At 46.6% G+C, this 16,862-nt stretch overlaps 1 protein-coding gene across 1 annotated transcript in view; it reads left to right on the top strand.

Moving 5' to 3' along the window:
* Positions 1–198: 198 nt before the first annotated feature.
* PTDSS2 (phosphatidylserine synthase 2) overlaps positions 199–16,862 on the top strand; it is a 30,078-nt gene continuing 13,414 nt past the window's right edge. The window contains exons 1-3 of the mRNA XM_053980812.1: positions 199–468; positions 8,551–8,652; positions 13,334–13,416. Coding sequence (XP_053836787.1) covers positions 275–468; positions 8,551–8,652; positions 13,334–13,416 — 379 coding nt within the window. The 5' untranslated portion in view covers positions 199–274. The remainder of the gene's footprint in view (positions 469–8,550; positions 8,653–13,333; positions 13,417–16,862) is intronic.

Below are 16,862 nucleotides of genomic sequence, written 5' to 3'. Positions count from 1 at the left end.
CCTCATGGCGCCGCCTGGCGGTGACGCGGGGGGTGTAATGGAGGCCACGCGGTTGCCACGGCAACGGAGGGGCGGGGACGCCCCGCCCGGCCCCGCCTTCCCCGGGCCCGGCCGCCCCGCGCACGCGCCGGCGCGGGGTCGCGCGCACGCGGCGTCACGCCTCCCGCCCCGCCCGCCCCTCCCGCCGCCGCCCCGGCCCGGCCCGCGTCCCCCGGGGCGTCCCCTCCCCACCCGCCCCCGGTGCGTCCCCGCCGCCGGTCCCCCCCGCGCCGCCATGAGGCGCGGCGAGAGGCGGGCGCACGGCGGGAACGTGGGCAAGGCCGCGCTGGAGGAGCAGCAGCCGCCGGCGCCGCCGCCGCCCCCCGCGCAGCCCAACGGCGGCGCCCCCGGGGCCGAGCGGAACGGCGCCGGACCCCGCCGCAGCACCGAGTCCGAGGTGTACGACGACGGCACCAACACGTTCTTCTGGTGAGAGGCGCCGGGCATGGCCCCCATCCCTAAGGAATGGGATGTGGAGGGGCTGGGGAGTGGGATGTGGGGGTCCCTAAGGAATGGGATGTGGAGGGGGCCCCTAAGGAATGGGATACCCAAGTTATCTGCCACCCGTTATCTGCTGTTCACGTGCCTCTCCTGTCGCCGATACCGGTGGTGGAATCAGCTGCAAGTGTTTCCTTGGTGTGGCCCTACTGATAATTGTTTCCTGGCAATGTAACGGGAATTCAGGGCTGGCTTTTGGCGGTGGCACCTCTTTTCCCAGTCCTGGTCCCCACTTTTCCAGGAGTAGGACCCCTAGGGCTGAGCCCGACGGCTTGTCCTGCCTGATGGGTGCTTTGGAGGTGTTTTCCAATACCTTGGGAGCCCACTGTGTTCGGGCAAGCATTCCTGCCTAATTCCAGTTATCAGCATGGTTTGTATGGACTCCACCTCCTCTCCTCTTCCTTTATCTCGGAAGAGGCTTTTTCCTTTTTTCCTCCCAGTGATCCTGGCAGAAAGCTGAAGTTGTCGTGCCCCACTCCTGCTGGGCAGGCGTTGAGTATTTTGGGGTGTCTCAGTCCATAAAACGGGTGCAGAAACCCACGGCTGCTGGTGTTGGGCCAGCGGAGAAAATCAGCTTTTTGTTAAATTCAGTCCTTGCAGGAAGAGGTGTGTTCGTACCTGGAAAAGTGCTCCTAAATCCCAGCCTTGCTGGAGTTGTTCCCTAAATCCCCTCAGCAGCACGCGTGTGTGTAGGCAGAGGTTTTTTTTCTGTGTGTTAAACACACGTCCATTTCCATGAAGAAAACCAAGCCGACACTGAAGACGCGCGTTTGGAATTCGAGCCGAGGGTGATGGGATTTGGCTGGAGCCTGGCATGGAGGAGTGGGAGGGGAGGGCACTTGGCTCTCACCCTGCCAATCTGGGCAGCAGCGGAGCCGAGGGTGTTGATCCCGATGAAGGAGGTGACATTCCTGCCAGTGCAAGCTGCGGAGGAACGCTGGGATGCTGCTGGATCTGTCGGGATCCCTGCGGAGCCCTGGCACAGTGCGGCTGTAGCCGAGGGACGTGGTGGTCTCGGGGACAAAAGGACCTTTCCCGGCGGGCGCACCACGTGCAGGCTGAGCGAATCGCGGGATCCCGGTGCCAACCTTTAAATGGAAAATGGGTAAAGCTGTCCTTTCCTTACTCCCTCGCTAAGGTGGCTCTTGCCAGCTGTTTTGTGAAGCCTTAGAATACCTGGTTTTGCTGTAGAATCTCGCCTCGTTGCAGCTCTTGGTGGTGGTGACAGGGCTGTCACCCCAGAGTAAATGCTGTAATGCAGTTACTGTGGCCATGTGGATTGTTCCTTTGGAAATCTGGACGTGCCTTGTTCTCCCAGGAGCTGCCCTGTGTCAGGTGGTCCCTTCCAGGAGGGCAGCGTGGACAAGTGTGTTTCTTAACTTCCCTATTTATCCAATTTTCGTTTCCCTAGTAACTTGTGCTGGCAACCAGGAGTTTAAACATCTGGAAAAGTCCCAGCGTTTTTCCTCATGTTACTTTTGCCCTGTATGTGTTAGAGTATCCTTTGGCAATGACTCAGTTCCTACCGTGTCCAAGAATAAAGATTATCCAGAGGAATGATTTTCTTCCTGTGACCCTTGGACTTCTCTCATGCTGTGGAGGTGGCCACAGGAAAGGGAGATTTTTAAGAGTGGCTGCCCTCTGACTTTGGAAAAACACAGAATGCACCTTCTCTTTGGAGTTCAGGAGTTAGGGATAAGGTTACTCTCGTGGCTCATTCCTTTTGGGAAAATGAGAGGATTTGGGATCTGTGGACACAGAAATCATTCCAGGAGTAGTTTAATTTGCAGAAGTGATTTTCCTGCTATAAATGTGGTACTTGGGAAAGGTGGAGCTTCCTAGCTGGCTTCCTGCTCTTTAAAATCTGTTTGGAATTTTGGAAAACCACTTGTGTGCTAATATCTCTGGTCTTATTCCATATAAATGACTTGGAACTGGAAAATGCTCCCTTGTGAGAACCTGCTCAGTCAGCGTAACCTGGCAGCTCCCTTTGCCATTAGGAAATGCCAAGGGAAGGGAACAGGAGGAAGCTTTCTGAGGCAGATCCGTGGTTTCTGTATCATTTATCCCTGAACTAATTTCCTAGCGGAGAGCTGGGAATGCCAAGCTTTCCTGGCAAGCCACTGGAACGTGTTCCCTGTTGTTTCCAGCACCTTGGATTGTTCTTGTCTGTGTGCCTTCAGTAGGAGCTTTCACACAAAACCCTGCTTGTTCTGGGGTCATTTAGTTGGATATTGTGTATGATGTTCTCCTAAAATTTCTGCAGGTATTTCATAGCTTGTCTTTAACCAAAGAAGATTTTCCAGGAAAACGTCCATCCAGTCTTGATTTGAGGGTGTTGGGAGGTGCCAGATGCACTTTTGCCACCACATTGTGACTCGGTGGGTTAATTGCTTTTTCAAAGCCTTACTTTAATTTGGATTTCATTAGCTTTAATGTCACCTTTTGATTATTAACGTGCTTTATCTCTCACATAATACTCTCACGCTGCCAGCACATGGATGTGATATTAATTCCCGAAGTCATGGTGTGGCAGCAGGGATCTGTGGAGCTCAGGATGTTAAAATTAATAAGAAAAGAAATAAAAAAGAGGGAATGGCAGTGACTCTATAGGCTAATGGCAGTGTTTGTAGGAATTATTTCCACCTTTTTGTGCAAAAAGCGTGGAATTTGCAGCTAAGGTGGAGGCAATCCCTGCTGGCATGTTTCACTCGGTGTGTTCAGTGTTGTGACTCTTCCCAGATGGCCTGGGAAATGAGGATATGTGTGGGCAAACCAGCTGGTGTTGGAAAGAAGGGATTGCTACTCAACCCAAAACATTCCTTACCCATTCCTTGTGGAGATTGCTCTTATCTCTGAAATACCTGGGATTTGCTAAGGGCGGTCTGCAGGAGGAGGTGGGGATTTATGCAGAAGAGAGATTAGGGAGATGGAATATCCACAGGTTGGCAGGAGCTGCTCTCTGTGCCCTCTCCTGAGGGGTGGCCGTGGCACTTCCAAGGCAGCGTTCCTGGAGTTTGCTGGGAGCTGAACGTGGGATTTTTCCCTGCTTTAATGGCGCCATGCCGAGCCACGCTGCCCGCTCAGGATTCACTGCGCTGGAGAAAAGGAACATTGCTCCAGAGTCCTGGGTCACCCTGCCATGCTTTTCCAGCCTGTGGGAATGCCCTGGGCAGGGAGCAGGGACATCCAGGCCTTGTGCAATCCCACTAAGCCACATTTGCCAGCTGGTCATGGATGACAGGGCCTGTGCCTTGGGAATTGTGCTATGGGAATGGCATTGCCCTTCCCTCAAAGGAAGGGGCTGCATACTTCTGCCAAGTAAGCTGGAAATGCAGAAGGAATATCTTTGTGGAGAGGGGCTGTCAGAGTTCAATGCCCCACCTGGATATCAGGTCTCTATATTGCTTTTTTTTTTAATTTAATTTTTTTAAATTTTTTTTTGTAAACATATTCCCAAAGTTGTGAGGAGAATAGGGAAAAATGTGCTCTAAGAATGTTACCTGTAATTCCCTGACACTTGTCTCAGTAGAACTGCCCTAAACTAACTCCCGAGACACACATTTCCATAGGTTTAAGCAAAAAAAGTGTTTAATAATCGAAATAGGGCATTTGTGGAACTTGCAAGCTCTGTGGAACTGATGAAAACTTCAGGAACTTTGGGAACTCTGTCTTTCCTCCTGATTGGAAGGAAAACCCCAGATTTGCCGAAGCTTTGCTGTTGACCTGTGGTTCTGGGTCCCTGGAGGTCTGTGCTCCTGGGCTTCTTTGGGGAGATGGCAAGGAGAAGGCACGTTGCTATTTTGGAGTGTCACAAGTCTGTACGGAAATTTAATCGGCGTCGAGTGACTTCAGGGATGTGCCGAAGATGTGCGACTGCTCTAAGAATAGGGACTGTTTTTTATTGACTCTGAGAGTTTAAACAGATTTTAAAACGTAACTTATATTTGTATGGTTTGGTTTGACTTGAAGTTTTCCAAACCGTCCGTCTATCCCCAACAATTTGCCTGTTAGTTACAATTTTTATTTCAAATGTGGTTGGTTTTAAATTAGCATTTATTTGTGTTGTATTTTCTTGTGTCCTATTCTTCACACAACCCTCTGCTGCTTTTGGAGGAAAGGGTTTGTTGTACTATTTGCCGTATTTTCCTAGAATTTCCAGGTGATGTGTTGGTTTATGGAGGGTACAAAGCTTTGACATCCATTTAAAAATCTCTTTCAGGAATGGTTTAATGAATTTTTGATTATTTGGAATAAAGAATCAAATAATGAAAAAGTCACTGATGGGACTAATTGGGTTTGCTGACAGATCCTTTCACCAGCAGCCACAATTAATGCAACTTTTTTAACCGAAGGGGCAAACTGGACTGGCTCTCCTTTGGAATTTTGCTCCACTTAAGAGGACTGACCAAAATATTAATAAATAAATTCTTTGCATTGTGTTCCAGTGGTTGTTATTGTGTTTAATGGAGTTGTTGCATCACTGGTGACAAACAAGCCATGGATAACAAGGGTGCGGTCCCTGCTTAAACTGATTTTAATTTGTGGGAGATTGAAGGAGGCCATGGGCTGCTTGCTCCTGGGTGTTACTCTCTCCTTTTCACCCAAGGATCTGCCAGAATCGCCCAAAAAATGACATGTTTAAACAATTTCCTTACATCATTTCTGTCATAGACCTCAGCTGGAAAATAAAAGAGCTTATAGTCATTTTCTTGATAGACTTGCAGTGTCTCAATGTGATAGGAGAATGACCTTGCATGAAAAAGAGAAGTTGGGATCAAACTTAATCCTATTAACTAGGAAAAAAACTACTTTTTTGTGATCTGCAGTGCGGGAGAGCTTCACTTGCTCTCACTTGGTGTTTGAATTAGCAGGGCAAGAGCTTGTGTGAAAACAAACCTGATTTATTTCATTTCAATCTCCCAGGGTTTGAGTGGGGAAAGAGCCAAATGTGTGGTGCAGAAAGGCAGAAGAATAAGCCACTTAATATTCCAGCTTTTTAACAGTTTGGGATTTGTTGTGAGTTCTCTCCCTGGCCTTAGATTTTTTTGTTCTCAGGTAATGTCAGGCCCTGCTTTGCAGAGTTTTTGATGTGAAATCTCCCAGATCTGGCTGCAGTTTGTGCCCCCTTTGCTTTGGGCATGTTGCCCGAGCTCCTCTGTATAATTCTAAGGGGAAGATTCCTAGCTGAGCTCTTTTCAGCCTCCCAGGCTCCAGGCCAGGAGAATATAAGCCTTTCCATGTAATTCCTGCCTTGCTTACCTTGCTGGGGTGGTCTTAGCTTGCCTTCCCCTGGTGTGTTATTTTAAAGTGTAATGGAGATGAAAACAATCCCCTTGTGCCATTAAATTCATCCTGATCTCTCAGATGAGCCCTTCCTTAAGGAGTACTGTTCCTTTTTGTGGAATTTTATTTTAGTTTTAAACTCCTGAGCTGTTAGAAGACATGGTGCACATCCATATTTCCTGGCTTGTTTTCCTCTCTGAAGTGGATTTGTGTGATGCTATGTTCCCTCTCATTGCTGTGTCACTGCTCACAGCTCTCTGGCAGGGCTGCCAACTTGCTCATTCCAGAAGTCAAGCCCATCTCCAGAGTGTTTCATCCCAGCTCCTGGAATCCACTCTGTGCTGGAAGTACCTTTACCTTGAAAACCTGTTAGGAGGGAATCTGGCAGCGTCTGGAGATGAAAGACTGAGCTACAAGGGAAGTGATGAGAGAGCAGCCTCTTGTTTCTCCTTAAACAGGGCAGCTGGTTGGGTTTGAGGCTGGTGGCTGTGGCACCAAAAATAAATGGGAAATGGGATGCATGGGGCTCCCCAACACCGACCCTTCACTGTCCTAAAGATCCTCATGGGGAGGAACGCAACTGAATCACCCTTGTGCTGGTAGAGGGGTTCTCGAGGTGTTTGTCCAAGGGAGGATGTGTAACAACAGATTTTTTGGCAATTTATGGGATCTCAATGCAGTGAAAAAGCAGCTGACTTGGTGTGGGTGTTCAGGTGGTGAAACAGCAAGGTGGGATTCCTAGATTTGTTTTTGTAGCTTCTTCAAAAATAAACAACAATATAACAATTTTTTATATAATACATAGTATCCACAACTCTACAACAATATGTATAACTATGTAACAATATAACAACACAATGATAAATTTCAAAACCAAACAACAAAAGAAGGCCTGAGATACCAAAATAGCCTGGAGTTCATGTAACCCTTCTGGTGTGGGCCATAGAATCCATTCATTACATCCACATGTAAATGCAGCGAGCAGGAGCGTGGTGTGATTGGAGCGTGGGTTCCCTGCTGCTGTCCTGCCTCCTGGGAGAGGCTGGGTTTAGTTCTCCAGCTCCTGCAGGATCCAGGGCAGGCCCCACGTGAGCTCCGATGGCTGAATCACCTGTCCTGGCACCTGGGAAGATGCAGCTGCCAAGCAGGAGCTTGTGGCTCCCAAGCTTTTCCCTGTTTTTTGGCACACTGATTCCTTGCTGATTCTGGAAGTACTCGTGGGTCCTCGTGTTCTTCTGCTGGAGCTGGTGGTCCGTGTCCTCAGGACCACGAGGAAGGAGAGCCTTCAATGCCAAACTCTGTTCTGGCAGGGGCAGAAGAGGATTGTGTCTGCTTATGAGGTATTGTGTGTGTGGGATTGCAGGGATGCTGTGGCAAACGTGGGGTTTGCAGTAGGATGGAATTTTTGTTCACTAGCACCCTTTCTTGGACTTTCAGAGCAGTTTTAGGTGGATTACTGTGGGGTTGTTTAAAGGGAAATCAGTGGATGGTTTGGAAAGTCAAAGGTTTATTGTGCACTATGCAACCTGAATATACAAACCTTGGAATGACTTGGAGATGGGATGTGAGCTGCTGTTACAAAAGAATATATAAAGAAAATGGAAATAAAGCCAAATATGTCACATACAGACACCTCTTTTACAAGTTTTCTTTTCCCTTAAGCTTCCTCTTTATATGTTTTTTTTTATTAGTTTGTGTTAAGGAATGTTGTCCTCTAAACCAAAACTCATGGTGTGTCCTTTGGCCTTATTTGAGTTCCCATGCTTCCCAGCTGGGGCCAGGGGAGTTTTCCAATGAAAATAGAAAGTGGCTTCTCATTAGGAAAGGAATTTTCAACTTGAAGTAAGAAAAGATGCAGACATTGTAAGAATATTCTCTGTGTGGTGATCAGTGGGTGTAGGGTGTGGGTGTCACCTGGCTGGGTGTGGTCTGCTCGCTCTCCTTCCATAGAATCACAGAATCCTGAAATGGTTTGGGCTGGAAGGGACCTGAAAGTTCATCCAGTCCCAAGGGCAGGGACACCTTCCACTGGCCCAGGTTGCTCCAAGCCCAGTCCAGCCTGGCCTTGGACACTTACAGGGATAGGGCAGGCACAGCTTCTCTGGGCACCCTGTGCCAGAAGAATTTCACCAAAATCCATATAAACCTCTGGGCTCCCATGGATGAGGATGTTTTACTGCTATGGAACAGCCACCCAGCTTTCCTGTCATGGCTGTTCCCACAGAAACCCCTTGTGCTAAGTGCACTGAAACTGTAGGAATATCCCGGAAATCCGACATCTTGAGATGGCATCAGAGTTCTTACAACAGCAACTGTTCTCCTTTAGAGATTTAAAAAAAAAAATATTTAAGGACTAGTTTTTCTTGTGTAATTCCCATGTCTGGAGTGAATCCCCTTTGGTTGCTCTCAAGGGCCTGTTCCCTCAGCTGCAATTTTGATTAGTAGGCTGTGAAATAGAGCAGCACTGTCAGGTGTGGACCTGCCAAACCTGGGGAGACACCTGGAGCTGTTTAGATCCGGGTGTTTGCACTGGGTGCTGGTTTTTTCCAAGCTGCTGCTGATGACATGCAGTGCCACTGTAAGTTCTGCTCTCTGTGCTCTGCAATACAGAAAACCTCAATGTTCCTGACTGCTGGCCATGGTTTTGGCCTCCTGAGGCTGCACTGGCAGGGCGAGATGTGTGTTTTCCTGCTTCTTAATGTCAGTTTTCTCTGTTCTGAATTTCAGGAGAGCTCATACCCTGACAGTCCTGTTCATCCTCACGTGTGCGCTGGGCTACGTAACCCTGCTGGAAGAGACTCCCCAGGACACAGCCTACAACACAAAGAGGTGAATATCTGAGGAATATCTGAATATTCCCAGGTGTGTTTTGGGAAAGGGACCTCCAGTGACCCCTGCACTCCCTTGTGGAAGTGTCTGTTCCCTTAGGAAGTTACAAAACCAGTCATAAGTCTGTAAGCTTCTCTGATGCTGATCATTGAATTCAATTTCTAATCAGTTTAGTGTCACTGTCAGGCCTGTGGCTGCTCTGTGATGTGATTTAAAGCAAAATACAAAAAGCTTGCTAAAGCCTCCTGGCTGGGTTTCTTTGGCAAGGGTTCTGCTGCTGTTTCTTAAAATAGCCTTTTCTTAAAAATAACCTTTCCTTAAAATAACCATCATTTTAAAATGCTGGGAGCTGTGACTAAATTTTTCTGGCTCAAATGCTTTTTGTCAAATTCTGTTCAAGATTTCAATACAAATCCTTGTTTGTTGTTGAAAACTGCTGTGAGAATGTGTAGCCCAGGGGGAAACTCTGGGGAAATAAGAATGAATCTTACATGTGTGGTCAATTCCTACTGTAATTTAAACGGATCCAATGTGGTTGATTTTCTCCCCTTTTTAAAATACAACAGGGAAGAAAAAGGAGGTAAGAAAGTGGTGTTTTAAAAAGCGAAATATGTTTTAAAGGTATGCTGCAAAGCATCATTGCTAGAAGGAGGAAAATTGTTTTCTACCAGTCTGGTTTCTTAAATAAGAAATTTTTTCCCCTTGCTGTTGAAGGGTTTTTTTTTCCCTCTTTTTGTACATTCCTGAAGTGGTTCAGGATATAGCATCCATTGTCTTGGAGCTGCAGGAATTGGGGTATTTCCTGAGATAATCTTGGCTGTTGTTCTGGCAGTTACACAATGCCTGGGGGTAATGGAACTCACACTGTGCCCCACTGAGAGCTGGGATTTCACACGTGGGGGTGACATGGGACAAGATGGAAGGTGTCTGGAGCTGGGAAAGGTTCTGGAAGGCTGCTGTGTGAACAAATGCCATTTTATTCCCAGTCATAATGAGGGAGGCCAGGGTGGAGGGGCACTCTGGCCTGGAATGGCCACTCAGAATTGGGAAGGGGAAAAGCTGAAAGAGAAGTGATCATACATCCTTAGGGAGTAATACAGAGCTAAGGTGACTCAGTGGAATATCTTATTATTGAGCTTAGAGCCTCGGCTGCCTTAATCAAAACAAACCCAGGGAAGATTAGTCAGCAGGTGGATCTTTCTCTCAGGAAACACAAGTTGTTGTGTGCTTATCCAGTGCCCAGTTGTTAAAATCAATTTACAGCATCATGCCAGGGAAGGGGCAGCAAATGGGCTTTGCTCACTCCTGCAGCTCTGCAAGGTCTTGGCACAAAAATCCTTGAAAAGCAGCATCCTGAGGCTTGGACATGATCTTCCAGATATTCCAGGTTTTATGTATCTCTGAACAAAAGGAGGTAGTTTGTCCAGAGCAGGGTAAGATGAGCACAATGTGCATCAGTGTATCCATAGCCAAAATTATCAGATTTTTTTATTTTTGCATCCATAATTTAAAATCCCTTATCCTGCCCAGAGATCTTTGTCAGTCCTGGTGTGGAGCTGTGTTGTTCTGCGGTTCCAAGCCCCACCCAGCATGAGGCTGTCCCTGTGTGCTGGTATTCCTCGGGAAAGCTCGGTGCCTAATGACCAGGAGGGGTTTTGTCACCAGGGAGCAGAGTCTGGAGCTGTCACGGGGTTTTATTTCCACCTCCTGCACACCGACAGTGGAGCAGTGTCTGGGGTAGGTGCAAAGCCTCAGTACACACTTCCAAAGGCTCCAGCCTCCTTTGTTTCCATGCCCTGGCTGAGGTGTCCTTGTGAGCTGCAGTAGGTGCTCAGAGCAGTAAATTGAGGTGAACTTCCCAAATTTGCTGGCTCTGTGTTTCCCGGACTGGAGTCGTGGGGTGGTCCCACCTTCCCCCCCTATAAAATCAGGATTATGTCATCTTATAAAACGCTCCATCCAGTCACTGGCAGGAGCAGGGTGAGAGGTGGATTCGTGGAATCACTCACAGGAGAAGTGAAGGACAAGACCCAAATGAGAGCAGGAACCTCTGAGCTCACAGGGTGTGGTCTCTGTGGCTGAGATTGGTGTTTGCATCTGTTACAGGACTTTTTCTGCCCTGCAATAGGGCAGGGCAATGAAACAATTAAAGGAGGATTGTTTGGGTTTTTTTTTTTAAGATAAGGTTGCAGGAGCTTTTTATATGTAAATGTAGTAGGAGTTCATTGGGATCACCCACGTGGTCAAACTGCCCCTGATGTAAGAACAGTGGAACATTTCCTTTGTTAGGCAAGGCGAGATTGTGCTGTGAACCTGTCTGATCCATGAGAGCTTTATTCCCACAGTTCTTCCAGCCATGGGCTAGCTCATCCTGACTGACAGCTGTGACATTCTCCTCTGTTCAGCCTGGACTGAGCTGCAGCTCTGAATGTAGCCAAATAAACACTGAGCACATCCTCTGCATACCATGGAAGAAATCCACAGCTCCCAAATATTTTGAATGCTGAGCAGGGTGTCTTGGGGGAAAAAAAAAAAAGTTCTTTTTCTTCTATAAAAACACTTTCAGGTTTAAAAACACCGGTGTGCTTCAGGGGTTGTATGTTGAATTTCCAGCTGGGAAGTGTCTCTCCTGAGATGATTTTTTACACAGCTCTTGGCAATCCCTGCTTTCCATGGGGACACATCCAGGGATATGTGGGTTTGTGTGCTGATCTCCTGCTGCTGTGGCTGAGCACCCACAGGGAAATGGAGGTAACGGGAGGCCAGGGCCCTCTTCCAGGGCTTGTGGTGCCCCGAGGGGGTTGTACCAGCTGTGCCAGCATGGATCCAGCCCGGGAAGGGACAGGGAGTGGGAGCTGGCTCCTTGAATCCCAGGACAAAGGGCCATACACAGCTCCTCATTGTCCTGTGTGTCTGAATCGACTCTCAGCACAAACAAAGGTTTGTTTGTGCTGATGGAGCTGATGCCAGCCCCTCCTTTTTTTTAAAATTTGGTTAAATGTTTTTTTTTTTTTTTTAATTTGCTAAAATTATTTTTGCGGGCGCACTTTGTTATTTTGTGCCTTCCTGATTTGCTGCTCAGGAAAATCCATTGGTTGTGTCCAGCCAGGTGAGGAGAGGAGAGGAGAGGAGAGGAGAGGAGAGGAGAGGAGAGGAGAGGAGAGCCCCTCTCAGGTGCTGGAGCATTCCTGCCTCAGGCCAGGCTGCAGCTTAGGCATTGGAAGCTTCCTAAGGAGGTAGATTAATGAGGATAAGAGATAAAATTTAGTTACCACCGAGGAAAAAAAAAGTAATAACAGAGCTGGTTGGTTATTTATGCAAATATGTGATTTGCTTCCAAACTTCCTGTGGTGAACTTGACGTAAGTGCATATATCTGGATCCCCAGTGTATTTCAGCACAGCAGCTCTGGGGCCAAGAGTGGGTTTTAGAGGAAGGAGCACAGCTAAGCTCCTGTGGTGATTTGGATCCAGGATTTGAATTCCACCTTTGGGAAGACAGCCCTCCCAAGCCCAGAGCAGTGGTCTGGACCCCTCAGTTCATGGCTGAGCTGGGATGGGGTTGTCACACCACACAGGACTGAAGCTTTCAGATGTAGCCAGGGACTCAGAAAGCAGAATATTCTCATTATTGGAGGTCAGCTGAAAGGGTTTTGCCCTTCAGATCTTTGGAAATCCCCATGGAACTGTCTATTCACAGACCCATTCAGCACCTAATTCTGGTGTGCTTCCCAGTGTTTAAAGCAAGCAAAATTACTGAGTTACATCTGTTAACTAAACCCCATTTTTATTTTCAGGAAGCACAAACATTGATGCTCAGAGGTGAATGTTACAAAATAGCTTCTGTAAATCCTTTAGTCTTTTATTTTGAAAGGTTTTTTGACATGTTTAAAGCACAAACAGTCTCCTGTTGCTTCTGGCAACAAAATTTTCTCTCTGGCAACAAAATTACTGGGTATTTTGTGCGACTTCTGCAGACTGAGCCATTTTATTTGCAGTCAGGGGTTGCATCATTTTCTGAAAACAGGGAATGAGCTCTTTCCCAGTTGTCCATCCTTTCAGCCAGCTCTTAAGCAGGTGATATGAGACAGCAAGCAGGATCCAGTGGGAGTTGAGGTGCAGTAAAAAGAGCACTTTTGGATTGATTAATGCCATTTAATCCATTAAAACTAAAGGAACATGCCCAGGGTCAGAGGTCTTTGGTATATTTGGGCTTCTGGTCTGATCATTTATTTTTATTTAAAATCTCTGTTATGTTCCTTAGGCTCTGTGTTATGGTTCCAGCTCTTGAAATAGCAGCAGTGCTGGGGTGGTCTGGAAAGCTCCTGCTTGTCTTTAATTGGTTAAGAAGCTGTTTTGGAGTGGTGACAAGTCTGACAGCTCCTTTTTAAATTCCATGGAAATGTAGTGGAGCAGTGAGAGCTGTCTCACTGTTAAATCCTGTGTGTCTTTGTGAGCCAGTGGGAATAAAAGCTGCTCCCAGACACAGGGAAGTGTTTGACTTGCTGTGATCCTCAGCCTTTTTTTGTCTATTTTTTCTGGATGGTGTCTGGACCTATTTAAGAGGGACACATTCAGCAGTTAAAGAACAAGTCCCAGACATTTCTGACATCAGAGAACATAATTTGCAGTCTCAGGAGGAGGATGAGGCAATAAACCAGAGTGTTCTGTTTTTCCTTGCAGAGGAATTGTCGCCAGTATTTTGGTTTTCTTGTGTTTCGGGGTGACACAAGCTAAAGATGGACCATTCTCAAGACCTCACCCAGGTAATTCATCTTGCTGGGCTCACTCAAATCCTCCTGAGGAGCTGCCTGACCTGTGAGGGAGGTAAATGTTTGTGTTGCCTGGAGAGGAGGTAAGTTGTAATTTCAATAATCATGGGTTCCTCAGCACTGCACACTGATCATGGAGGCTCCTCCATAACCACCCTGCTGGGCTTCCATGGAGCCTGGAGATCTGTTTGGATCTCCCTAGTTTGGCTTCCTGTTGTTGCTAAAAAGCTCTGTGACAACTGCCAGGTTCTTAAACCTGAACTTCCCCTGTTTATCCTCGTTTTTTCCTCCTCTCTGTGCTGGGACTACACTTGTGACCTTGTATGCAGTGCAGGAGCACTTCCTTAGCTCCATGTCCCTTTTCCATGGGAGATTAGAAGCCCTTGATTTATGATTTTAAAGGTTTCTTGTAAGACTGGAAGTCTTGAAAGCATTTGAAAGCACAACACAAACCTCTTCCAGGTAATGAAATAGCAGGTGAAACATGAAAATATTTAAATGGCTTTGATCTTTTGCCTATTTTTAGATGTGAATTGTTGAAAGAGGAAGAATTAAGGGAATTCATATAGGCTTAAATGATATTCCTGAAAGCACTGGGCTCTCCTACAGCCAAATAAAGCTGGGTTTTATGCCAGAAATTTAACCCAGCAGCCACCCCACAACCCTCAGCCAAAGTAGGTGTGGTTCCAGAGAGGTGCCCTCAGCACACCTCTGCAAACCTGGGGCTTTATTAAATTTGCCTCTCTTATTAAATAGCAGGTTTTGTTGTTTCCTTCTCTTCCAGTTAATTGTGGTTCCTTCTGTAAAAGCAGATGCTCCTTTTGAGGGCACCAGTGACACTTGGGTGCACCCGGGTTTTAGGGGTTTGTCTGGGCTGGCTTTATTCCCTCGAACAAAGCAGGGAAGTTTGGCTTTTAGTCTTGCCCTCAAGGTAACATTTCCCCATAACGTTCTGGCTTTGTTTTGAGCTTTCTGCTTTCAAATGTCCTCTCCAGAGCTGCAGGGTTATTTTAGGGATTTTTGTGATAATGTGGTGCTTCCCAAATTCCTGATTCCAGAGCGTGAAGCTGTGTTAGGAGCTCTTCTGTCTCTCCAGTCCCTCAGGATCTTCTTCTCTGCTGTGCCTCCCTTCCCTGCTGCTCCTGCTCTGTGTCATTAACCTACTTTTCATTAAGGCCATTAAAGAAACTGATCCCAGCCACTACCTTAGTGTGGCACCTGTCCAGACTGGTGGCTTTATTTCTTTTTTTGGCTGCCTTCTCAGCATTCCCAACTTTAGCCAGGGGCTCATCCAGCTTTGCCATTTCCCTACTGATTCCACACATGTTTTTTGCAGTTTAATAATTTGCTACATGGACAGACACCAGTTGCCTCCCTGTAATTCAGAAATGTAGGATTGTCATGGAAATAAGTAGGTATGATTGTTCAGACAAAACTTTACCAACTTGCCCTGCTTTTATCCCATTTTCCACTGGCTGTGATTCTATCCAAACCTTCACTGCTTTAGCCCCAGGGGAGCAGTACAGTGCAAGGGACAGATCTTAAACTTTGCTTGAGGATCCATTTGTTTATTGGTGGGTGAACAGCCAAATTTGGGGAGCATTTCCTGGTAGAATTGATCCTGGATACAGCCAGCATCAGTAGCCTGTCTCCTTAGGATTTACAGATAAGAGCTATTCTTCCTTCTCCCTGCCAGCTCCTTTTCTGGAGCCTGCCCTTGTAGGAGCCCAGGGATGCTTTATTGCCTCTGTCAAGATAAAATGTCCACGCTGTCGTTCCAGAGAAATTTTCCATGACAGTTATTAATGCCCTGAGAAGCAGCTTTTAATATTCCCAGCCTTTGCCAGGAGTTGTTTTGACTTAATACAGGCTGTGTGACAGGATGAGCTGTTGGGGGAGTAAAATGTGAGGGTCTGGAGTAACCTGTGGGATTGAGGGCTGGGATAGCTGGGAATGTGCAGGCAGGAACCAGGCAAGGGCAGCACTGGTGACACTGGAAGGAGCAGCTCCAGGACAAGTGTTTTCCTTGGGCAAACAACCCAGATTTTTGTATTTTTTACTCATTGTCCCTCAGGCAGAGTGGGCCAGACTCTGAGCAGAAGTGGGGAAAGAGGCTGGTTGGATTCAGCTTGCTGGGATGTTCATGCCCTGTTCCCAAATCCCTGCAAGGCAGCAGTTTAATGTTTGATCACAGGAATCACTGGGTTATCAGGTGTGTCAATGATTAGTGGAGTCCTCCTTGCTCAGGAGGAAAGCCCTGTTTGGAGGAGGCAACATGACAAGTGAATTAAAGGAAAACAAGTGTTGGAGATGTGCCAAAAATAACCTTACAGCTAAAGCTGAGCCTGACAGAGCAGGAGAGAGAACAATGTTTTTACAGCCTTGAAAATATTTGGGGTGCAGGTGCTGAGTGTGTTCAGAACCTCTGAGGGACCTCTGTGAGCTGGGGAGAAACCACAGCACTAAATCAGAACCAGATCTCAATTTTTAATTACTTTTTTTTTTTTTTTTTTTTTTTCTGAGCCTGCTCTGCAGCTGCCGCAGCTCTGTGTACAGAGGGGAATAAAATCTCAGACAAGGATTTAGATTTCTCTGCTTTCTGTGTCTACATCACTTTCAGGACCAATCTGTCACTTTGGTGACTGTGAGCATTGTAAAATCTCTGGTGCAAGGTTTATGGGTTAGAATAAACGTCATTTTTAGGTATCTGGCAGTGACATTTAAAGGTGGGAGAAGTGTGGTGGTGAAAGGCTAATTCTCCCTGCTGGCTTGAACATGGGAAGAGCTTGGGAAGAGGCTTCTCTCTTCCAAATAATCCTGTGACAATGGAGGATTTTTTTTTTTTTTTTTTTTTTTTTTTTTTTTCTGTTTGGTTTTTCCTAAGATACATTTTGCATAGTCAAGTGGGTGAAAGCTGTCACTGCTGTTCTGCAGGCCACACCTGCCTTTTTTATTTTCCCTTTTTATTTCCCAGAAGTGTAAAATAGGTGATTCTGATGAAATTAATTTAGCAGGTTTGCTGCAAAAAGGTTTCACCTTCCACATTGTAGTCTCTTTTAATGATGATGTCAGAGGCTGCTTTCAAAAATGTGTGGAGCTTGTTGGTATTTTTGATTTTGGTTTTTTTTGGGGTTTTTTTTTGTTGTTGTTTTTTTTGTTGTTTTTTTTTCTTATTATTTCTTTGTTGTTTTGGGTTTTTTTTTGATTTTTGAAATAATTTATTTCCTACTTGAGGCTGAACTGGATACAGCCATGTTTTGGGAGAAAACATCTCCTGAGGAGTTCAGTGGGGAGTTGATAACTCTGTTGTAAGCCTCTGTTTGTTTAATTCTTGTGTAATTTATGCCTGGCCCTGCTTTGAATATCAAAATGTCTACATTGCCTTGGAATTAACAGAGAGAAATTCCCAAGGCAGGCCTGAGGGTCTTGGTTTCCTGGCA

Source organism: Vidua macroura, chromosome 6 (genome assembly GCF_024509145.1).
Source record: "Vidua macroura isolate BioBank_ID:100142 chromosome 6, ASM2450914v1, whole genome shotgun sequence".
NCBI lineage: Eukaryota > Metazoa > Chordata > Aves > Passeriformes > Viduidae > Vidua > Vidua macroura.
Note: the sequence above shows the minus strand (reverse complement) of the source record. Positions and strands in the feature narration are given on the sequence as shown.